This window comes from Cricetulus griseus, chromosome 3 (genome assembly GCF_003668045.3).
Source record: "Cricetulus griseus strain 17A/GY chromosome 3, alternate assembly CriGri-PICRH-1.0, whole genome shotgun sequence".
Taxonomy (NCBI): Eukaryota; Metazoa; Chordata; class Mammalia; order Rodentia; family Cricetidae; genus Cricetulus; species Cricetulus griseus.
The window spans coordinates 70,074,395-70,099,083 of NC_048596.1; the positions used below are offsets into that span (position 1 = coordinate 70,074,395).

A 24,689-nucleotide genomic window follows, 5' to 3' on the forward strand; every position below is an offset into this window, starting at 1 on the left:
GTCTACATTGCCTAGTTTTGAATAGCTGAAGTTAGATCATTTTTGTGACTTGACCACATTTAAGTTTGGTGGTACTCAAGTGGCTCAGTTTAAAATGATGTGATCTGCACAAAATTTGAAGCCTACTATTGTCAACCTTGTCATTTCTGGCTGGCTTTGAGAAATGTTTTGATTAGGTCTGCTATATAACAACAAAGATGAAAGCTGGGGGTCAAGGACAAGATTTACCTACATTTTCTGATGAAGCCTGCAACAACAAGCAATGTGATGCCCTACCCCACCCATTTGCAGCTTTCTCGAGTTCCCTAGGGGTCAGTCACCAGCTGCAGTGAGGTGAGGAGGGGTACAACGCTATTCTTCCTTTATATAGGGTATTAAGCAACTTGCAACACAGTTGAAACACGGTGTTAGGAGCATTGTCAACCAGCATGGCCAGGCTTGTCAGCCTAATTCACAGCAACAAAAACATCCAATCAACCACTCTCAGTCCTATGCATTCTCCTCCTAGAGCTGTCATGGCTGCCAAGAAAGCTTCCACCTGGGTTAGAGTACAGGTCAATGCTACAGTGTGAGGTGACAGTGGCCTGATGGGCAGTGGGACTGCTCCCATCCTTGGAGAATTAAGAGAGCAAACTGAGCACTGAACAGGACATCTCTGTTTTAGAGAAAGGGGAGAGGAGATAGGAGCATGAGGATTGAGAAATGCACAGAGAAGACGAAAGCTTCAGTGGGCTGGGAAGAGGTGGAGCTGAAGGCCCAGGAGCAGAATGTTAATAAACACAAGAATCGCCAGCCCTGCCTCTCCTCACTATTGTACTAGGGCTAAGGGCCTAAAGAACAGAGATAGAAAATGCAGGTAGAGGAGCAATGGATAGGACTGGAGGTGACAATTTATGACCATTAGTGTTCACATGCAAGGTGCACACAATAGTTTAGTTGTCCTGGAAGAAAACTGCTGAGACCTGCTCATTGTCCCTGCCTACCCTTGCGACCTTGCGTTAAACTTCAAGTGACTTACTGACCTACCCTCAAGACTTTGGGCTTACCCTCAAATGGCACTTGTGGATCACCTGAATCTCACTGTTCATGCCTGCCCTGAAATGGCTGGGCTCACTTTCCAGAGAGTCACATGATCAGCTGTCAGAGCTAGGAGCACACAGACCTGGCTAACCAGAACAGAGACTCCATTCCCATGTGAGGTGGGATGCCATGAATGTCTTTCACGGTTCCGGGGTTGTCTGTTTCTAGGACATGTACCTAGAGCACAAGCTAGCAGCCCCTGGCATCAGGCAGCCGGATCCCCAGGAGAAAAAGCACTCCTAGGTGGCAGGGCAGAGGCCCTGCATGAAGGGCTTACCTCTGCTCATGGTAACAGTTTGTACAAGGCTACTCTCTGAAGGAAACATACCAGTAGTAACTGGAAAATCACAGCCAGAAATCACCACTCAATAGTTGTAGTTAGAAAAGCTCACAAACACAAAATCATGAAGAGAACTTAAAAACAACAACAACAAAAAAACAAACAACAAACCTGATTCTTTTCACTTTTAAATGTGATCTTTAAAAAATGGGGGGAGGAGCGCTGAAGAGATGGCTCAGTGGCTAACTAACTGCTCTTCCAAGGACTCAGGTTCAATTCTCAGCACCCGTAGGTTGGCTCACCTCTGGCTTCTGTGGGCACTAGGTACACACATGGCACACCTACATGCATGCAGGTAAAACACCCATACGCATACAGTAAATTCTTAAAAATTTGACAAAAAGATAAATAAAATTTCAATCTAAACAGGATGTTAGAGCTGCTAAACTCAGCCTGGAACTTCTGAAGACAGATGCGGAACATGAGAGACTGGGCCTAAAGGTTTTTCCAAATGAGATTCAATTCTGCCTCCAAGTAAAGCAGCTCTTTGCAGTGCAAGAGAAAAACAATTTAATAATGAAAATAAATTTTGTATCACACAGGGCACGAGCTAAATAAGACCAGGCAACACATTAGAGGTGGCCTCTCTGCATGATGTCCTGAAGGGATGAAAAAAATAAACACCGATTTCTAAATAAATGCAAGGGAGTCAGACCCTAGGTGTCACCCTTCATCCACAACCTCTGAGCATTTTCAATCAGGGACAAACAGTTTCAGGACCACATTGACTCCCTGCCTCCTCCAGTTATCTGTGGGATAATGAATTTCAGGACTCACACTTCGGTTCTTCCTTTCAGCCATGAATGTTTGCAAGCGAAATTAGAAGTTTGTCTCTCACTAACATTTTAAGATTGGTTATTTTTATACCCAGCTTCATGTCTCTCACTCTTAGACCAGCTGCTCCATACAGGCCAAAAAGTCACCAGAATCATTTCTACTAAAATGTGAAATGGTCACGATTCCAAAGGCACAGTTCTTTGCTGCCACTTTCCACCCTCTATGCAGTCTTAGGTCCTGAAAACTGTGAAGATCCTCAGGTCACTATCTCCCTTTCAGAATCCTGGGCTATGTGCCTCCTGCCGGCCTTGAAGGTCAGAGTCCTGTCATGCACTCAGGCCCATAGTTCTCCTTGTGACCCTTCCTTATCTTAGGTCTTAGGGGATGAGAGCAAGACACCATGATCATGGCAGATCACTTCCCCACCACAGCAGTCAGAGGCAAACTCAGCTGGGGCAAGCTCAGATCTGAGGCTTTGGAAGCCATGAGGAAGGGCCACACAGGTGAGGTCAGTGACCAAGAAAACCAAGCGAAGACTCCAGGTCTCAGGAGGTATCTGGGCCATGTAGCACCATCCTGGTAGGAAAAGAACCTTGGCCAGATGCTATACATCCAAATCTGACAGCAGACAGGTCCCAAGCCCAGGAGTTGCAAGACCAGCCCAGGTGAGACACTTGGCCCATTCAATGGAAAGCATCATCACTAGACATCGTCTAGCTATGTCTGCCCACCAAGTCAAGACTTGGTCCCCCAAGCTAAAATATAGGCTGTAACCAAACACAGATTCCAAAGCTGGGGAGCAAACTGAAGCCCACCAACTAATCCTCTGTCACCCTTCTTCAGACTTTTCTTGTGGCTTTTAGGGATGTGCCTCATCTTTGGACTAAGCATCAAATAGTGGAGTGAAGGAGTGACTTTTGTGAGAGGAAGAAGCATACGAATGACACTGGCTCCTGATCAGCAACACACTGTCCCTGACACGATGCTGCACTGCTCAACAGCAATAAACACTGACCCTAACCCCATTCGTGCTCCAGCTCACATCAACCCTAGGCACCTACTCATCCAAGCCAGGTCTCTTGAGGTAATCATACACAAGATTGCCCTCTGTGTGGGAACTGTTCCCAACCTAAAGCTTGCTATTTGTATGATCACGTTCCTAAGTTGCCCGAACACATCTTTCTGTCTTCCATCTTCATCTTGGGGCCCCCTTATCAATAAGGGCCAATAGGTCTCGAGATCACAATCAGTTTGTCATGCATGTAAAATTTGCCAACACACCCTGCTACCCTACCCATACCTCGGAAGGCCAGAGATAGGCCCGCTGAACATAGGCTGCTGCGTTGTGTATTGAGAGGGTTTCCTCAGACTCCTTCCCTGGAGGACTAATGGAACTCGGCTCCAGCAGAAGCAAGTGGGAGAAACAGAATGAGAAAACCACAGCCCAGAGGGAGGGGAGTTACTGTATGAAAAAAATGGGTTTTCAATTATAAAGCAGGAGGGTGTGTGTGTGTAAACATGACTTTAGGAAGGAGAAAGGAACAATCCAGAAGGAATTGGAAGGGTGAGCATGATCAAAATACATTGTATGCACATATGATATTCTCAAAGAATATTTTTGAAATAATTAAAAAAAAGAAAAAGAAAGAAAGCCACAGCCCAACACCAGAGCCCCAGATCCTAGGGACATTTCCCGTTTCTAACTGATTCTGAGTCAGGAGGACACAGCTTCTTGCTGCAGTTCTGTGGAGGCTGACCCAGCACCATCCACTTCAAGGCTGCTCTGAATTTTCATTCCCTCAAAATTACATCCTTCCTCCTAAGTGATTCTTTTTTTGTTTTTTGTGATCTGTGATTTTTTTTGTTTGTTTTGTTTTTTGAGACAGGGTTTCTCTGTGTAGCCCTAGATGTCCTGGAACTCCCTCTGTAGACCAGGCTGGCCTCAAACTCTGAGTGATTGATTGATGGTTTAAAGTGATATTGCCAGGAAAATGGGACTACATCACCCTTGTCCGAGACTCCAGGGCAGAAAGGGCACCCTGGACCTACAGCTGCTGTATTCTATTTGCACACCCACGGTTTCCAAGGTAGAGAGGGGCCACCAAGTACAGACACAGGAGAGAAGGCCACAAGGGGCATCCCCGGAATGAGGTCAGCAGATCCCCCAGGGGCTGGCTGGTTACAGCCAAGCATCTATTTTCCATGCACCATGATCAGCAGGTATTTTCCAAAAATGATACAAGTTATTATAGAAAACATTTCCCCCACCCCAAGACGGCTCCAGCGCTTCCCCAACAGAGCATTCCTCAGCTCACACTTCCGAACACAGCAGAATAAAGAGGACTGTCTCTCAGCCTGCACTCGGTGTGGCATTGTCTAAAGAGAAACCGGAACACACGCTCTGAGGCTGCCAGAGACAGGATGTCAACTCTATTTTTTGAAAACCATCTCTAGCATCTTCGTAGAAGAAGACAGGGTATTCGCCTCTGGGAGGTTTTGTACTCAGCCTGAGGTACTTAGCAGAAAATGTCCAACTCTACTTCAGTACAGGGATACACCACATGCACAGTGCTCAAACTTTATTTATTTATTTGTATTTTATGTGCATTGGTGTTCTGCCTGCAGGTATGCCTGTGTGAGGGTGTCAGATCTTGAAGCTATAGACAGTTGTGAGCTGCCATTTGGGTGCTGGGAATTGAACCTGGTCCTCTGGAAGAACAGCTGGTGCTCCCAACTGCTGAGCCATCTCTAAACTTTAGGCAACTCACTCTATCTTAAAGTTATTCTGCAAAGAGTCAAGAAATAAACCTGGCAGGGGTAGGATGTCGGGGTGAGTGGGGAGTGGGGTCCTTGGTGCTTGGTGCTTTCCCTTTCATGGCAATTCAGCTTGTTTATACTTTGGCAACAAGAACAAATACTCCTCTGATTTTTGTTTCTTATCCCTGCCCTGTATCCCACTGTTCCCAGTCTGGACATCCACACTAGGTCCACCTCCTGTCTCCAGGAGGGGACCCGATTTGGGCTCTAGCTAGGGAGACCCATGTGTGGGTTCTTGGGATTTCTGTTCCTATTTCACAGCTGGGAGGTCCTCTTCAAATGACCTACTCTGTGAGGTGGAGTTGGACAGGCAGGGCTGTTGGTGACCCCAGTTCTAGTTCCCACAGGCTGGCAAACTCTGGATATGTGGCCCTGATTCTCAATCTGTAAAGTGAGACATAGCTCTGCTTTCCCAGGAGAGGTGCTGTGAACACCCATATGATAAAAGCAAAGTGCTAACTTCGGCTAACTGCATACCGGTATATGTTAGGTGTGCAAGTGCAAGGCTACTGTCCACAAACATGGTCTTCTCCACCACAGGCAAACAAGCCTCATCTCAGAGACTGAGATGCCAAGGCTCGAAAAGGCTCACTACCTCATTCAAGGCTCAAACTACACAACAAAGTGGGGTTCAGCCCTGGTTCGACACACCAAGTTCACTGGGCTGGCCAAACTCAGGGTAGGGCAGAGAGTGGGACTGAAGGCACAGCTCACTGGCAGCTTGAGGGTGAGATGCCACCTACGGGCTATTACCAAATACTAGGGAGTATTACCCTAAGCCTAGAAGCCAGGCAGGAAGACTCTAAATGACTCATCAATGTTATACTCCATGCAAAAATTAAAGGCTGGTACACTCCCGTCTGTGAGCCAAATGGTCTGCTACCCCTTCTGTGAAGAAAAAATAAAAAGCAACTTCCTGGAATAGGCCACTTCTCTGCATACTGCCAGCCTGTACGGGCGACAGAGTGACAGAGGAGAGCAGCCGTGACAGCGATGCCCTGCAGCCTGAGATGTCTACTATGGCTCTTTATCCTCTTATCTAGACCATCATCCCATGTCTTGGAAAGAGTTTTGTTTTCACTTCCTACTTATTATTGACTCTCCATAAAGTTTGATAGGAATTTCTAGAAAACAGAAGAGTTACAAATTACTTTGTCCCACAGAGAAACAAAGGGTACCTATAGGAAAAGAAGGTAACTCCAAGACAGATTCTCTTTTGGTTCTGGTGAACCAGTACTAATGAGCTTTACATATAACTGGTCTTCCACCTCACTCGAAGTCTTTTTTATTCTCTGTGCTATGTGCTAGCTTTTCCCACTCTCCTCTGCCTGGCTGCACTATCTCATCCATACACCTATGTGCTCAGTGTGTGTTTGTGCATGAGTTACACTTTTAACTTCAGAAAAATCACACTTCATGGAACACCCACAATGCCAGCCTGGCCAGTGGTTAGCAAAGCAGCCCTGGGACCCATGGCACACACAGCATTCCCAGAAGGCAGTGCACCGCAGCAGCAAACAGGTACCTTGGTGTCCTGGCGGCTGCGGGAAGCCAGGGCGATCTGCCTGGCCAGCTTCAGGGCTTCTATCCGCATGATGGCAAACTCTAACTCCTCCTGCCCGAGGGGTAGGGTGAGCAAATCGTAGGGAAATGCATCAAGACAGACAGAAGGTTTTCCACATCCAGGAATGAATGTGCCACATAAATGCATATGACAGGTGCGCATGGGAAAACATACGCTCATCTTTCACAACCAACACCTCAGCAGATCATGAAACAGGGGTTTAATTTCCTTTTTGGAAAAAAAAAATCACCCCTTTGAAGGTCTGTCAAGAAATATCATGCAGCCAAATGTGAACTGACTTTCAAAACAGGACAGCAATTTTTACTCTACGGCATTTCTTGATATCTTTCCTTTTGTTCTTTAAAAGCTAACCAGTGCTTGCTGTCAATGACCATGCATCTCTCGGATGCCTGTTAACAATCTCTCTAGGTCAACCTTGCTTCCTAGACCAGGGGGATAGCAAATTAAGCCGTAAAATTTCCACTCCAGAGATAACTGTTTTCATTCCAGACCGAGTCCAGGAGTTATTTCAATGGGAATTTGGGATCATCTTATGTATTTAAACAGCTTGGCTTGACCTGATACTTTTGATTTGGTGAATAAATCATAAACGCTGCCTGTGGGGCTATCAATACATCAGAAAAATGACTATTGGGGCCAGTTTCCCAATAGAAATAGAAACAGTCCATTCAGTACATAATCACACTTTGTATAATTCTGGCATCCTGGCTATAGCACACACATATATCAGCATCTGAGAGGAAAAGACTCCATCTGGAACATTCCCAGTATTGCCTCATTAAGTACTGCCTCAGCTCAATTTGGCTCGGGGGTTCATTTTCTACTGAGGTTTTGACAAACTCCCAAAAGGTCACATAGGGGCTACAAACCTGAAGTTTCTGAGCAAATACTGGGGGGTTCTTTTCTGCTAAGTCAGGCTCCAGATAGTCAAGTGCACCACAGAGAGAGGCAGGATGGGCCAGCCTGCTGAGGAGGGCATCCGCAGAGGCAAAGGCACCCTCCGGAGCTGTCTGAAGGCCGGCAGAGAGGAGCACGGAAAATAGAGGAGAGTAGAAAGATATTGATTTCAAGCAAGGACCACACTGTACATTGCTGCATTAAGGCTAAAGAGAACATCAGTTAGTGGTCAATACGCATACTGCCATTTGGACTGAGACTGGCAGGCCCAGCCCCTTCTCCCAAAAGCAGGGCCTCAGGAGCCCTTCCCTGGCCCAACTCACTCTTGTTTCCTAGCCAGAGCAGTGGGAGCCACATAACCACTGCTTTTTTATTTGAAAATCTCCATGGGTGGGAGGCAAGCTAGTTGATGGGTTTTCAAATGCCAACATAGTTCATCAAAGAAACAGCACCAACAATAAATATCAAGGAAAGTGAGGTTTGAGTAAGGGCCATTTTCAATAGTGAAAAGACGATTTCAAACAAAAGGGTAACTCCTTGTAGATTAGAAAGACTTCCAAATCAAAGGGCAACTTTGCAGGAGATGAGCCACGGCCAAGTCTGTCACAGTATTTATAGGCAACATCGAATCACATCTAGACCCTGTAATTGTTCACTAATTGTGTTTCCGGTATTCAACCCAGTGTCCACCTGCTACATGCATAGCAGCAGGTGCTCTGTAAATGTCTGTAGCATGAGACAGATCAAATTGTCTAATACAGAACAAAAGCAATACACCGAATCAGTTTCAAACCTGTATGGAGACTGCCAGAAGGGAGGCGAAAGAAAAAAATATAATTGACCCAAGTTGGTTTGTTTAAGACATATGGAAGACCCTTGTGTGGATATTTCACACTCTAGGGAGACCACACGTAACATGCAGGGAGTGGGGACAGTGGGGCTCATCTCAGGGCTATGGATCCTGTAAGGTTTCAGGAGGGTTTGGGAGAGGATAAGTTGAAGTCCTGGACCATAAGCAAGAGAAATCACCTATCACTGAGATCCAGGAGAAACACAGCTGATCCCCCACAGCAACCCTTCCTTATTTTGCTATACAGGCTAGCAAGGCAGGGGTTGGCTGATCATGGCTCTAGCTTGTCCATCCATCCAGCTCTAAAAATGGAGAAACAAGCCTGAACAAATAAAGCACTTGACTGAGAACTGCATAGCTACCATGGGAGAAATGAAGGCCTTTCCCTCTCTGTGAGATGTGGGGTCTTCTAGGCTGACTGCTGTGGTCTAGGGGCCAGAGTGGGACCCCACACGGGCCTTCACAGCCAGGTGAAGAAAGACTGCATTAGAGGGCCCAGCCATAGAGCCCCTCAGGCAACACTTACAATCTCAATTGCCTCTGTGGGGGTACCCAAGGCCATGGCTTCCAGATCCTTCTGGGATGACTTCTCTGGCACCTGCAAGAGAGGCTCCTGATTGGAGCCCAGCCCACGTGTGACAGGATGCTGGAGTTTTGCTGCAGCATTCACAAGGGCTTCAGTCTCCTCAAAACTCGACCTGAGGAAAAAAGGCAATTGTTAAGGTCTTCTCCTTGGAGACTCACTGAAGTCTATTAGGAAGCTCTCACTAGAGAGACAACATCTCACAAGAACCAAGACTTCCAAGTCTGTGTCCAATGAGAGATACAGGCTAGGTCTTCAGTGGCCATCCACCTACAGGCAGGCTACAGTCCAGCCATGTTTAAGGGCCAGCTGACAAGGGAAGGACAGAACACAGATGCCTTTGGCAAGGGGACTGAGCTCTGGAGTTGAGGGGCCAGCCACTTGCTTGCCTGTGTATTCTGAGGGGAGAGATGAGTAACACACCCACTCTGTTTTTAGAAAATGGAGGTAGGTGCCTTTGGGAAGAGGAAGTGAGATGCTGTATGAATGGAAAGCACTCCACACAGTGCCTGTCATATGGGGCCACTCCTGGAGAGATGATGTCACTGTACTAACACCTACCATCTGGACAGAGTTTGGTCTGCTGGGCCTACAGTAAGTCTGAGAGACCAAAGCAAGAGCTCCCAACCTGCTCAGTATAGAGCAGGTATCCAGTGATGGATGAGATGACCTAAATAATAAAGCAATGCCTCACACTTCCCCAGTCAAAGGCTACACCATTTCGAACATGGACACCGGCACGTGCAAACATTAACATCCACATTAACAAGAAATGTCTGTCATGCACTTTGCATGTGCTCGGCACTTTGACACTGGCTTTCCATACATTGTCTCCTAGAAGCCAGGTTCCCTGTGTCCATCTCTTGACTACTCTGGGGACTGATAGTCTTCTTTAATCTTCCCAAGTCCCTGGAGGTCACTTTATTCCTCTCGCTTTGCACACAGGAAAGTTGAGGCATAGGACACCTAAGTAACTTGCACCAGATACAGAGCTGAGACTTATGCTTTCAGTTTCATGCCACACTGCCATTGGACAGATGACAAAACAGAGTTCAGTGTGAACTGGCTCTGTGTGTGTGTGTGTGTGTGTGTGTGTGTGTGTGTGTGTGTGTGTGTGTCTGCTAGAGGATACTGCCAGTCAGCTGTTTCACCTTCACTCAAAGGGCCCTTGGAAACAGAAGTGACCCATCTATGCCCTTGTGGACAGACTGAGTTATGGGCTACCTGTAGACACGCAATGGAATGTAGTCAGAATAACAGTGGGGAGGTATACAAGGACTGGGGGCCTCTGGCCTAAGCCATAACTCTCTCATCATAGAAATCATACCCTGAACATGGAGTTGGGGAATCCGACATCCGGACTGGAGGAGACTTGACGGGGCTCTCCTGAGAGGTGTCAAACATAAGGTACAAGGCCTGCTTCTTCGGAGTGTCATCATCCTGCTGCAGGAATCAAAGTCACACATATATTAGCCAGGTACAGTGGCCTGAGTATGGCACTCAAGCGAAGAAAGCACTCGTCAATAAGTAACAAGGAAGCCTTTGGTTTTCTCAAGCTCCCAGAAGACAGGAGAAGCCAGGAGACGACCAGGAGAGGGTCAGGAGGGTGGGAGAGAGGGACCCATGGAGACCTTAGGTGGGAATAACCCACTGATGCTGCTATGTGCCCTATTCTGCTCCACGGTGCTCATGGGCCACAGTGGTAAACACTGCTGAGGAGGCAGAGTTAGCCAGCTACGATCTGTCCTCACAGTGGGACGGGGGATGACAGCATGCTGACCCCAGTGAGGAGCACTGCCACTGAGGCACTGTAGTGGTTTGAATGAGATGTCCCCCACAGTATTGGGCATTGGAATACTTGGTCCCCAGATGACAGTGTTTGGAAGGCTTAGGAGACGTGGCCTTGCTGGAAGAAGTTGTGTTACTAGAGACAGGCTCTGGGAGTTTAAAGACTGCTTCTTGCTGTGGTTCAAGATGTGCCTCTGCTCTGCTATCATAGACTCTTAATCTTCTGGAACCATAAGACCCAATTGGTAATGGTGTTTTATCACAGCAATAGAAAAGTAACTAAGACAGACCCCAAAGAAAGAGTCTGGGCAATGGGCTTGGTCAGACATGACAAGGCTTCTTTCCTCTTGGCTGGGCAGGAGTGTCATGAGCAGAAGTCTTGGCAGGGCCTGAGGCTCAGAACCCCTGAGAGTCCATCCATGATCAAGGACTATAGGAGAGTGCAGGTGGACTTGGGCACTGACTGTACAATGTGTGGCTAAAAGGAACAAGAGTTACCGGTAAGGTGTTCAGACTAGAGTCCTCAGATCTGTAGCAATGAGTCTAGGAATGGGGACTGGCATTTCTGTGCAGTGGGACAACTCTGGAGAACCCTGCGCAGATTTGCTGAAGACCCAATAAAAGCCCCCACCAGGCCAGTTAAGAGGAGGAACTCACGGGTAAGGAGGAGCCAAGCTTTTCCATGTATTCAATTTCATAGGAGTTTCTGTAGTCCAGTTCTGAAAACAAATAGGCAAGATGAGCACCAGGGGAAGACTGCAAGACCTGGCTGGGCAGGGGGAATGCTGAGCTTTTGGTGACCATCACTGACTACAGTCTTCAGATCCAGCCTCCAGCGAGGCCCAGGTCAGCTATTTTCAGACAATCCATAAGCTTCCTGCTGGTAGGAGCTTTGGCCCTTAGGAATGTGAATGAGTCCCAAGGAAGTGAAGCCATGTGTCCACACGCAGGTCTGCAATGGGCAGACCCAAGTACTTCCATTGTGTTCAGACTGGAGGGCACAGGTGTTTGGGGATCATTTATTTCTGACTCTCAAGGGCTGCACATAGGATGGCATGCCATGGTGACATCCTAAAAATGTACTGTATCTGCCCCTCTCTGTGAATTCAGAAGCCCCAGGACAGGGGCTTCATCAGCTGGTTAATTCCCTCAGTTCTACTGGTAGCTTCGGGGCTAAGGTCTGACATTTCAAGGTATTAGGGCTCTCTCTTGAGGTCCCATGATCCCAGTTACTAGGGAGAGCATGTGAGTTCAGGGCCTGCCTGGGCTATAGAGTTAGGTTCAAGGGTAGCCTGGGCAACTTAATGAGAAGACTCTTGTCTCAAAATGGGAAAAATTAAGAGGGCTGGGGATGTAGCTCAGTGGAAGTGCTTGCCTGGAATGTACAGTGCCCTAGGTACAATTCCTAGTACAAGAAAGGGAGGAATGGAGGGAGGGAGGAAAGGAGTGAGAGAGGGAGGAGGGAGGGAGGGGGGAGGGAGGGAAGGAAGGAAGGAAGGAAGGAAGGAAGGAAGGAAGGAAGGAAGGAAGGAAGGAAGAAAGGAAATAATTCTCATCTGGTTAAATTCTAACTCTCACAGAGCAGGCATGCAGATAAAGTCAAGTGCGACTTTAGCCCCCTCTCACACCATGCCACATGCAGGTGGCAGGCAAGGAACAGTTCCACCATTAGTACTAAGTGGTGGCATGTGTCTTTACAACTTCAGGGGAAGCTGAGTCATGAAAGCATAGGGCTACTTCACACTAAAGAGGTCCATAGTTATTCTTAATAATCCTCTTGGATCCAAGGACCACTTTGGAGAATGATCTCACACCAGGGCATCACACAGCAAAGAGAACTTGGCTGTTTTCTCCAATCTAATTGCTAGAGATTTGCTAGGGCAGTGCCCTGGGCAGGGGATGAAGGGTCTTCATTTCCAAGACCAGCCTACTGGACTTCTCTGTACCTGCTGATTCGACAACAAAATGAAGCTCAAAGTGCCACACTGTCCCAGATAACATGACAAGGTGTAACAAAAAGTCCTACAATGAGTTATACAATATGAAGAATTATGACCAGACTCGCTATTGCTCATTCTAATGTTTCTCTCTAAATAGAAGTTATGTTTAATTAAGGGGAGATAGACAGAGAGCCCTGGAGAAGGATGAGGAAACTACACTCACCTTCTCCTGTCCCCTTTTCAGTCTCTGTTAGGAGACAACCATGGTGTTCCCTCAGATGGACAGCTTGCCCTCTGCTGGATGTGGGGAAAAGGGGCAAATGCAGTTGTGTATAGCAAGGTGGGACCACCAAGTGGCTAGGTAGATTTGTGGGTCCAAAAGCAATTGCTCAGGGATGCAGAGATGGCTCTTTGGTTAAGAATATGCACTGTTCTCCCAGAGGACAGGATTCAGTTCCCAGCACCCACACTGGACAGCTCATAGCCACCTGTAACTCCAGCTCTTTGGAGCCACTGTCCTCTGGACTCCAAGGGCATGTGTAAACACATGATGCCCATAAGCTCATGTAAGCACACACTCACACATACATAAAAATAAATAAATCAAAACCAAAACGAAACAAAAACAGCTGCTATCAGCTTCTCCGGGCCAGGTGAGGTCCCAGAGACAGGCTGGCCTAATGTTCCCTAGTCTTATATTTTTGGTTGTGAACCTAGCCTTTAACGGCTGAGCCATCTCTCCAGCCCTGTTCCCTAGTCTTTTCCTCCTTAGAAAACAGGTTTGTTTCCATGCCACCGTGTCTAAAAATGGTGCAGAAGGGCATTCATTAAACAGGTGAGCACACTTATAACTCAAGCAGAGTGTGCAATCACTGGCAGGTTATGGAGGCAACACAGTTACGGAGGGCACTCCAACTACATGGGCAACTGCTAACTTATGGCCCTGTGGGGTTTTGAAATAGCAAAGTCAGTTCTACGTGTGCACCCAGGTAGGAAGGAACAGGACTAGCTCACACCCTCATCCTACAAATGAAGGCAGAGAGCCTGGTCTATTCTCACCACCACAGCAGCATAGAACAATGAAGCCAGGCAGGCCTGGCCTAAACAGATCATCCGGGACTTTCTCGGTGCACGGCCTATTTCCTCAGTCTTAGAGTGGGGACTGCAGGATCTAGTACAGAGTTCAGAGGAAATGAAGCCCTGTGTGCAAAATGATAGCCCCTGCTTTCCTCTTCTCTCCTATAGAATTACCGTTGCTGTGAACGTATGTTCGAAGAGTAATTATGATGTCTAACCCGACATTTCCTTTTCCTGTGGTTGGTGAAGTCTCAGACCGCAGCTGCAGCCCTGAACGGATTCACTGAGGAGTGCATCAGCAACCCCCACCCCCAGATGTCTGATATGCTCAACTTGTCCTTGCTTAAAGAACAAGAGGGAAGACTTGACAAGAGGTTTCTCCATCCAGGGTGTGTTACAGAGGTGGATGCAGCAGGACCAGTACCTCCTAAACTCATGATGTCTTCACTAGGATGGATTCTCTCTCACCCAATGGCTAAAACTGATCATCACTTGCCAAATCTTTACTATTTCCCAAGGAGGCAGAAGTCAGAGTTTTGTTTCAAAGTTAAATATATGCCTATTTGCTGAACTAACTCTCTCTCTCTCTCTCTCTCTCTCTCTCTCTCTCTCTCTCTCTCTGTGTGTGTGTGTGTCTCTCTCTGTATGTGTGCATGAATATTCATGTGTATGAATGTGAGTAGGTGCACACCGCGGTGCATGCATGGATGTCAAAGGATAACCTTGTCATTCCTTGCCCTCCACTTGTTTGAGGTGCGCTTTCTTGTTCAGATGAATATAACAGGATATCTGGCCACTGAGCTTCTGAAGAGTCTCCTGTGCTTGCGTCCAGCAGGAGTGCTTCATTACAGATATTTGTACTGCACATCAGACTTTTACAGGGGTTCTTGGGATTCGATCTCATGATGTCCTCACACTTGCACAGCAAGCACTTGTTTTTTGTTTTTTTTTTTTTTTGTTTGTTTGTTTGTTTTGTTTTTCGAGACAGGGTTTCTCTGTGTAGCTTTGTAGACCAAGCTGGTCCAGCAAGCACTCACCGAGTCATCTCCCTAATCCCTCCTTATTTGCTGGATTTTTGCAGAAACAATTGTCAAAAGCTATTTTAGCACATGATCAACACACTCCCAGATCAAATGTGTTCAATCTCAGTACCAACCCCAAGCCGGGTTCCAAACACTTTTCTCTGGTGTTTAGAATTTTTTTTTTAAATCTAGCTCAAGAGAGGTGGGCCAGCAGGAAACAGGAGATGATATCAAAGTGGGAAGTAAGATGCATTTGTCCAAATGTCCTCACTGCTTCTGTGACATTAGGCTTCTCTCCCTTCTCAGGTTCCAATACTTCATGCAGGTGATGGATGTTACAAAGATCAAACTGACTGAGCCAACACTCAGCTGGTTACGACCTTGCATTTATTTTGCCTCAAACCCATCTTTAGCTTCCATGATGCTCCTAGTAGTGTGGGGACATGGAAAAGAATCAAGAGTTGTTGCCTTCAGTAAACAAACAGCCTAGTAATGAACAAGAAATGCACACACATCTTCATCATTAAGAGGCCTCAGATCAAGCAGTAAAGACAGGCAGGGAAAGGAGTGGATATCCAGGAGAAGGCTGAGCCAGGCAAAGGGGGGAAACAGTGGGGGAACTTGTGGTTCTCCTGTTGCTATCTTCCAGACTGCTGGGGGTATAGGTATGTGCCACTATACCTAGTATTTATGCAGAGGGGAGTGAACCTGGGGCTTCATGCATGCACTCTACCATCTGAGTACACCCTAAAATACATGAATTATTCCTGTCAACCAATAAGAGAGAAAGCAGCAACTGAATACACAGTACAAAGGAAGACACTGAGATAAGACAAGTGCTTGGGATCTCCCCAAAACCATCAAGTCCTCATCAGCACGCCTGGGGAAAACCTCTGGCTCCAGGCTTGATTAAAATGTGTGACCATACAGTCGGGGATCAATCTGTGGAGGATATGAACAATGATGGCACCAAAAAGCCCATAGGTGGGTTGACCTACAGTCAGGGCTCAACATGATTGATGTTCCTTTGGAGCTGTGCCTTTCAAAACTACAGGAGGTATCAAGCCATACAGTCAAGAGCAAGCAAGTGAGGCTGCAGGATGTGGTTAGAAGGGACTGGTCTGGTTCTCAGCAGGCATCATATGGTCAAGGAACAGCTGTTCTCAAGCCTTAGCTTTGCATACAGTGGGAGGTGTGCAGACTGTCACACGGGTAATGGTTACCTGGCTGGCAAGTATCTTTCCTGGCTCTTTGCCCCCTAGCGACAGTATTCTCCAAGGCAAGGTGTGGGTCTGGTTGGCCACCGAGTTGCTTACCCTCTGAGGGTGAATTGAATTTGGTCTCATTTACAAAGTTAGACAGGTCTGAGGGCTGTGGGAAGTCCTGTTTGTCAGCATCCAAGTCCACTGTCATACATGTCCACTTCTGGCTGGTGACAGCCAGCTTCTCCTCATCTGTGGCATGGACCACTGTAGAGATTGCTGGGGGTGCTTCCGGTGTGGCAGCTGGAGTGGGGTCCTGTGAAGAGAGAGGACAGCCTCTTTTTTTACCCAGTCTCCTGATCAGAAACCCTGCCCCTCAAACCGGGGAAACTCCTCCATCTGCTCCACTGGTCCTCTGATCCACAGCGCCCCCTTGAGGAAACTTCCCTCTGTTGATCTCCTTTACTGATGGTTGATTTCAGGGCGTGACCATGCATTTATCAAAACTAATAAGTAAAAAATAGAAAACAAAAAAAACCCCAATAACCCTGGACATGTTAACTCCTGCCTGAAATCCTAACATATGAGAGGCTGAGACAAGAAGACTGCTGGGAGTGTGAGGCCAGACTGGGCTGTGGTGTAAGACCTTTCCTCCAAGGACTGGGGGTGTGGCTCAATGGTATGGTGCTTGCCTTGCTTGTGCACAGTCCTGGGTTCAATACCCAGCACTGAAACCAACAACAAAAAGCCTCAGTATTGTGGTTCACACCTGTGATCCCCACACTCAACGAGACTGAAGCTAGCCTGGGGTATGCAATATCAGGCCAACCTGATCTAGGGTGAGACCCTGCCTCAAAACAAACAATAAATAAGCTTCTGTCTTGGTTACCTGAGACACCCCAGTTAGTTTCACAGTAGTATCATCAGCACTGTCCAGTCTTCACACTAGTTCTTTTACGGGGTTGTACTGCCACCGTACAGTGAGAACCCAGGGGAGAACTACAGATGGACCTGAAGTCTCCTGTCCCTGGAGCTAAGGTCCTCGTATGTTCTTTCACTCCCACCTGGTCAGCAACTGAAACTGGTTTGAACATGAAGATCAACTTGTCTTATGGTAGCAAGCCTGCCTGAGGATTACCTTCTTTGGTCTATGAGGGTAGCAGATATGGCGTGAGCATGTTAGAAACACCACTAAGAGGGAAAGAGACTCATAATAAATTCAAGCCCTCACTTCTTTTTCTTAGAGATTTATTTCATGTGTGTATGTATACGTACCACGTATGTGCAGTAACCACAGAGGCCAGAAGAGGTTATTAGAACCCTTGTACAGACAGCTATGAACCACCATGTGGGTGTTGGAAATTGAACTTTGATCCTCATCAAGAGCAGCAAGTACTTTTAATCAATGAACCATCTCTCTAGCCTCAAGCTTCTTAAGGGTAAACTTCCCTCATCTTCCTACTCTAATTCTGATGGTATAACTTGGTATTTCTGACATGGTCAGGTTTTCCCCCATTTTCTCACTCTGTGTCCCTTGGTCTCAAAAGACAACTTAATGCAAGTTTTCAACAGGTAAAATGGCCAGAATAGACTAGAAGAATTCCTGCCATAAAATCCAGTCCTCATTCTCAACTAATCCCTCTCAATGCACAGCTTGATCTTTACCAAAGTGAGAGGGATCAAAACACGCCAGGCCATAAAAAAAAAGGAAAACTCTATTCTCCCTGTGTTTTGGTGTGCATGTATGCATGTGTGCGTGGTGTATGTGCACATGTGCAGGAGTGTGTATTTGCATGTGTGTGTGCACAAGTACATGAATGGGGTGTATGTGTGTACTTGTGCATGTGTGTGCGTGTGAACATGTATGTGTGTGTGTGGGTACACACAAAGCAGTATTAACTTCCTGGTCAGCAGTGCAATACTCAAGACATCAAGGGAATGCTGTACCTGAGAAGGCGGATCGGACAGAGGAGACCTCTTTGGTGACTTCTTCACCCTGAATGTATCACTGTCAATAAAATGGGAAATGTAAACATGGGGTCACAGATCACTCCCAAACACCCAGCAACCACCCAGCCCTCCCACCTGCCCAACAGCCCATTCTGACTTTTTAACTGATATTATTTTTGGCCCCAAGAGGAGAATCCATCAAGCTTGAGCCCTTTTAGCGAGAAGCCATTTTGGAGAGCTGACCCAGAAAAATGCAGCTAAATTTAACTAACTGTTCTTAACTATCACACAGCACAGCTGTGGTGAGGAGACTAATTTCTGAGCCCAACTAAGGTTGGGGGAGGGGCTGCAGCGCATGACACTAATTAACAGGATTCAATTTTCACATGGGCAAGGAGACACAGCTCTTAATGAACAGCTAGAGGAGCCTCACGGAAACAGAAATATTCTGGATCCTGTGGGGATCGGGAGCCCTTTGTACTCACAGGAACACACAGCGCAATGTGTAGGACTCTGGGTAGACTAAAGGCACAGTCGAGGAAGATGGGATTTTATGCCTTTCCCTGGCTGAGGGTAATGGACATGAATCCGTACTCTTGTCTCCTTTTCTTTTTCTTTCATACAGAGTAAGAGAGGTGGGGCAGACTGACTCCAGGAGAAAGGGATGGATTTTAGCATAAATAATACTATTTAGTCCACTAGTCACCATGCTCTTGGGATCATTTCTATAATCAAAATGAGAGCCCTCAACCTGCAAGCTGGCCCTTCCCTCCTGGTTTCCATCTCTCCCCAGTATGGTGTTAGGACCAGGGAAAACTGGAGCTTAGGTGTGGAGGAGGCAGAGTCCCTCAATTAAAGTCTCATAAACCCTCTTCTGTTTTCCTTGTTAACTAAGTAGATAGAGAAATCCAACACTTAAGTTCCTTCCTTGTGTACTCTCAAATAAAACACTCCAACAATGGCATTTGATCATTAAAAAATACCATAAATGGTTATTTACAGCATTTATGGCATTTGCCATAAAAACAGTCAGGTCCCAACATAAGGTATATATTTATTCATGCATATAAATATATAGCTGTTTAACAGATGCTAAATGACTTGAAAATACCAAAGCAGTGGCTTGGGTAGGACAGAATTGGGAGACTCCAGGTTTTCCTGGAGGCTGCCAGAAGCCTGGGTCCAGGTCAGTTTCTCCTGTAAGGACAGGGAGAAGGCACATAGATTCAGAGTCCCAAGCTCTGCCCTGGCTAGGGTATGGAGCACCAGAGGTACACAGTAACCAGTTGCATTGATGCCTGGCAGGGCTATCCATAGATGAGACATTTTAATATCCAGCCTAGACATAAGTAACCATAGACATGGGCCAAGGCACTCTGGCAATGGTTCTCAGCCATGGGTTCCACTCTGAGCTGATCCCACATTCCCTAAGATTTCTGCAAGCATGAATTTGGAAGAGCCCAAATGTTAGTGCCTCATAATGTAACAAGAAACAGGCTCGGCAGTCTCTGCCCCAGGCTTCATGCAGTGCTTAATAGGAAAGCATCCTGCTACCGAAAGCAATCACCGCCAGCCCAACTTACAACAAAAGAACCAATGAGGAGTTAAAAACCAATATATGGATTTCAGATGAAAATACCAAAAAAAAAAAAAAAAAAAAAAAACCAAGCAGGGGAAGGGTTCCATTCTGGACAAGCAGGCAGCTGTTGGCTAATCATGTTTTCATAGCTCAGTAGTCTCATGCTAATCATTATGAAACAGAAAAGTAACCTTGACTGCAGGGGAGCCCTGACCCATCATTCCCAAGCTCTACACAGAAATACAGCAGCCACCACAGAGAGAAAAGGAAAGGGGATTGCAAGCAGAAACAAGGCAGAAGCCCCACACTGGGTGCAAGAGGCAGATTGCATTAAATTTACTTACAACAGAGAACACACAGACATCACATCTTCAACCATCCTAAGACAAAGAAGACAAAGAAGAGAGACAGACAGAAGGAACTGACAAAAAGATAAATCTGCAGACACCAGGCACTAGTGGTATAGGATGTGGCAGCCATCCATAGAGGATTCTGTCCAGGGTGCAAAGTCCAGCCTTCTGGGGAGGGGCTGTTGGAATACAGCTTTCTCTTAGTTTCTGACCATCTGGAGGGATGGTACCTAAGAGTTCTGCCTCCGAGAGGCAGTCTTCCAAACCAGCAGACCTACATGTACTAAAGGTGACATCAGGATGCAGGGTCAGCTTCCCCAGCTGTCTCAGCTCTAATAAACAAAGGAGAAAACAACTGGAGATAGACTATGCTATCTTGGGTCAGAAGAAGGGAGTGGCTACCAAGTGGGAAGCCAAGATGGGAAGTTATGGCTTTAAAGTGTATTTCTGAGTATTATTCCACCACCATCACCCCCTACAGGGTTTCTCTGTATAACAGCTCTGGCTGTCCTGGAACTTGCTCAGTAGACCAGGCTGGCCTCAAACTGAAAGATTTGCTGGCCTCTGCCTTCCCAAGTGCTGGGATTAAAGGCATGCACCACCACCGCCTGGCTAATATTCCACTTTTAAAATAAAGTTCTGTGGGGAGCTAGGGAGGATTTGGGAAGAATTGGAGGGAGGAGAAGCCATGATCAGAATATACTGTTTGAAAAAAACTGTATTTTCAGTAAAAGTTAAAATTATTTAAAAAAATAAGGTTCTAATATGGATCTTATATACGAAGGGCCTGGTTGGGGAACAGAGCTAAAAGTCCATGTTTGGAGCCAGAATAGCCTTCAGTTACTGTAAGATGGTGGCAGAGTAACTTAAGGCCAAAGCAGAACCTGCACTATTCTTAGATACCGGATGCAGATGGGTCATCCTGTGTCATTCAAGCCAAGCAGACGCAGGGGTGAGCTCTGGGGTTTGTTCCACTGCCCTGGGATGGGAGGCTGAGTCTCTCCCACCTATCAAGTTACAGTGATGCTTCCCAAGAGAGACAGGATGTCTGTACCAACCGGGCACATCGTCCTCATGTTATAGGCCCTTAGGAAGGGACCGATCACCGACAAAGTTGGGTTTCTCAGGATGAGTGCCCACATCAACACAAAGCAGCCAGGGCAATTGCTGGCAAGTGTTTGTGGACAAAAGCCATTCTTCCTAGAGATTGTAGTGTTTGTTTCTCCCATCCAGGTCCCACCATCCACTTCAGGTATTACAGAGACTTTCAAGTCTTATTTGAAAAAGATGACCAGAGAGTGGGAAGGCAACAAAGAGCCCATTTTTTTACAGGTTCACCAGAGGGCAAGCAGTAGCTCTCTGTCCATGGCCTCCTGCAGCCTGCTACCACAAGTGGCCCCTGAGTTAAAGTTATATTAGCAGGTAGAAACAAATGCTATAAATTTTAACAGTATTTTGCAGGGTGTATATCCCAGCTAATCAAAAGGCAAATGCATATGCTACCCAGGGAAGATTTTGGCCACCAAAGGGAAGGTGGCCAGGATGACTCCTTTTCTACAGAACTTATAATATTCCCCTGGAGTTGAAAGGTCATCATTGGCGCATAAAACTTCAAGACAAGGATGTCGTGAGTTCAGGGATGGGGAGATAATACCGGGGAGGCCTTGGAAAGAAAGGAAATATGTATCCCGCCTCCTTGGAGAAAGAGCCACAAAAAATGGTGTCATTACAGCAACAGGGGGCAGGATGAGGGTAGCTGGGGATTTTCCAGGCACAGGCAGGACTTAAGTCACAGCAATGCACACCCACTCTGAGTCCTCACCACCTCCCTCCTTGAACTTACGTCTTCAGGGGAGTCTTCTTCTTCTTGGCGGGCTTATTCAACCCGTCCCCATCCACTTCAACGGTGCTGGCTGGGATCTCAAAAGAGGCTGGGGATTTGGAAGGTGAACTGGGGGTCTTAGAAGATGTCTTAAAAGGGTCAAGGGACTCTTCACAGGCGTCAGGGTCAAAGTTGTACGACTGTTGGGGCAGTTTGGGAGACTCTTGCATTTTGGAGGTGGAGGAAAAAGGGTTAAAGTTGGGGTCATCCCATTTGTCTATATCAAAGGTGTAGGTACCTTTAGCAATGGGGATGTCATTGGGTTCAGTAGGGGACCTTGGAGGTGAGGCAGGAGTGTTGTCGAGTTTCTCAGGTGTCTTTTTCATCTTTGGCCTCCTTAGGGGCATTTTGGCAACTGGCTTCTTGCCTATCTTTTTGGTGGGAGGGGCGTTTTCCTGCTGAGTGTCCCAACTACCCTTGTCCTCAGAATAGTCAAACTCCAGCCTCACTGAGAGCCCTTTGGCAGGCAAGTCCTCCTGCCCTCCACTGTCCGATGGCAGGGTCACCTCCACTGCCTCAGGGGCTGTGGTAAGAGGCACTGATTTCCTCCCCACAGGGGGTGAGTTCTGCACTCTGCCACCCCCAGAAACCAGAGGGCTGATGTCTTCTGCACTCTCCAAAGTCAAAGGAGAGGTGGCTGTGGGCACAGGTGTGGGCTCCAGGGGTGTCTCCTCTGACGAGGTGCACCCAGCGCCCTCAGGTGTGGACGACTCCGTCTTCGTCTCTGGTGCAAGGTGTTCCTCGCTGGGAACTGGACTCTCTTCACCTGGCTCCTGCTGGGTCTCCTTCACTGTAGGGGTTTCTGTGGCTTTCTTGGTGGCCTGTTTCTTTTTTAAGGAAGGTGGCCGTGTTTTTTTAGTTCGCTTAAGGGTGCTGGAAGCACTGTTGGATCCTGTACCACATGCATCTGTGGCAAGGGCCCCAGCTTCCGGGCTGCCCGGGCAGGAAGCACCATCAAAGTCGCTGGCTTGCAGACTGAGCGAGCGGGAAAGTGTAGACTTGGAGGGGGGCACGGACTCGGTGGATTTCCTTCGTGTGCTCACCTTACACTCCTGACCCTTATAGTCGGCAGAGCATGGCTCCAAGCTCTGAAAGTTGTCCACCAACTCAATGCTGTCAAAGTCTAAGTTGTAAGTCCCACTGCTGGCTATCGGCTTGTCTTCATCGAACACGGCCGAGGAGGAGTGAGAAGGACGGAAAGGGCTTCCTTCCACGGAGTCACTGTGAGGGCCATCGGGAACCACAACCGGCTCAGAACTGCATCCTGAGGAAACAGAGACAAAGCTGTCACCTAGAGACATAGGACACTTGAGAACACTTCTCGCTCTGTGACAGATCCCCACTCCACAGAGCAGAGGTTAATAAACTCCAAAGATGGGCACCCTGTATGGGCAACAAATCGTGGTTTCACAGCAACACTGGCTCCAGACCCTGGACAGGTTTCCCTCGGTTCCCTCATCTGTACAATGGGAGCCAGGTAGCTGATGAAAGAAAAGCCCCATGGTTCATTCCAAAGCAGTTTATCAAGTGCGTGGCCTTGACCAGAGGCCATACTGAGAATCTGAGCAACAATCAGAAAAGAGATGAAGGCTGGCGGTAGACCACTGTCCTCTCAGTCTATCAGTCATTACCATCACCACCAAAGCATCCGTTGACTACTTAACTTGCAAGAGACTCTAAGATCAGGCCTAATGACAGTCCCTCATGAAGAAGGGGTTGGGGAGGGTGGTTAGACCCTCACCTAGAGTCTCATCACCTCTTCCTAAACATACCCAAGCTAATTGGTCTCATTGTAGAGCATAGAATGCCAGCTGAATAGAGGACTCTATCTTTGCATCTAAGAAGGAATTGTCATCCACGCTGAGGTGACTTTCTATGGTATGGCTGTCTTGAGGTTACCCAAACTCTGCAAGTAAGGCCAAGCTGGATTCTAGAGGAATGGTACTTTAATCTGTCATTAGTGCCCTCCTATCAGGCTTGTTTGTAATCTCACCAGGAAGTTCACAAAACCAAGAGAAAGCATCTTAGATAGAAAGGGCTATGTATGCAAAGGTCCTGGGGTAGGAGCACCCAGGGAGTGTTATAAAAGCAGTGATGCAGATGATGTGGCTAAAGTCAGACAGGAGCAAGACAGGAAACAAAGAAGGCACGGAAAAAAAAAAAAAAAACAGTCAACCTTTGGTATATAAATTAAATATGGTCAAAGCCACCCTGATCCTGGCTGTTCAGACACTGGGAAGAATGTACAAGGCTTTAAGTGAGGTGCCCATACAAGTGAGCAGGACTGAGCTTTCCCCTCACCACCTGCCCCTCCAGACAAGACCTGGACCCTCCCCCACCAAACTGCCCACCTGCCTTGCTCTGGCTTTGCCTCTTGTCCATTCTCAGTCCTCTCCTCCTAGCTTTTCAGCTCTACCAACCCTGCCAGTCAATGAGGCTGCTCCTTATCTTCCAATACACTCACAGACTCCAAATGTCAGCCAAAGGATGCCCAATGATCTCACTGCCCCAGTGCTCCCAGAAATCCCACCAGCCTTTGCATGGATTTCTGGGTTCCAAGCTGTTCTGCTAGAAAAGGGGAAATCTTGTACCATGGTCTGCAGAGGCAGAACATAAAATAGAAAAGGCTATGCAGCACTGATGGAACTGTGACCTTGGACTGTGCACATGGACAGTCATTAGGATGCATTAGCCCCTCTCTTTAGGTAAACTTCTGGCTAAAGTCCAGGAAGCCATTACAACCGAGTTTCAGACAAATGGACAGTTTCTAAGAGTGTGTATCACAGAGATTCAAACTGGCCTGGGTGTCCTCCATTTTTACTTTCTAAATGAATGGTTATCTTACCCTTTGTCCCAACAATCCAGGTGTGGGAAAGGCTCACATTCAAACAAGCCAGTCTGTTTCTGTAAAATGCACCCCACTTCTCCCCACCCTGAGCTGTGGATACTCTCTGCTGTTGGCAGGGTGGG

At 47.2% G+C, this 24,689-nt stretch overlaps 1 protein-coding gene across 1 annotated transcript in view; it reads right to left on the bottom strand.

Moving 5' to 3' along the window:
• Window positions 1–24,689, bottom strand: part of LOC100754572 (transforming acidic coiled-coil-containing protein 2) — a 139,800-nt gene that overhangs the window by 13,462 nt on the left and 101,649 nt on the right. Inside the window, exons 6-11 of the mRNA XM_035441612.1 lie at window positions 21,681–22,983; window positions 17,906–17,966; window positions 16,073–16,274; window positions 11,375–11,436; window positions 10,257–10,372; window positions 8,873–9,044 (exon numbers count right to left, since the gene is read on the bottom strand). Coding sequence (XP_035297503.1) covers window positions 8,873–9,044; window positions 10,257–10,372; window positions 11,375–11,436; window positions 16,073–16,274; window positions 17,906–17,966; window positions 21,681–22,983 — 1,916 coding nt within the window. The remainder of the gene's footprint in view (window positions 1–8,872; window positions 9,045–10,256; window positions 10,373–11,374; window positions 11,437–16,072; window positions 16,275–17,905; window positions 17,967–21,680; window positions 22,984–24,689) is intronic.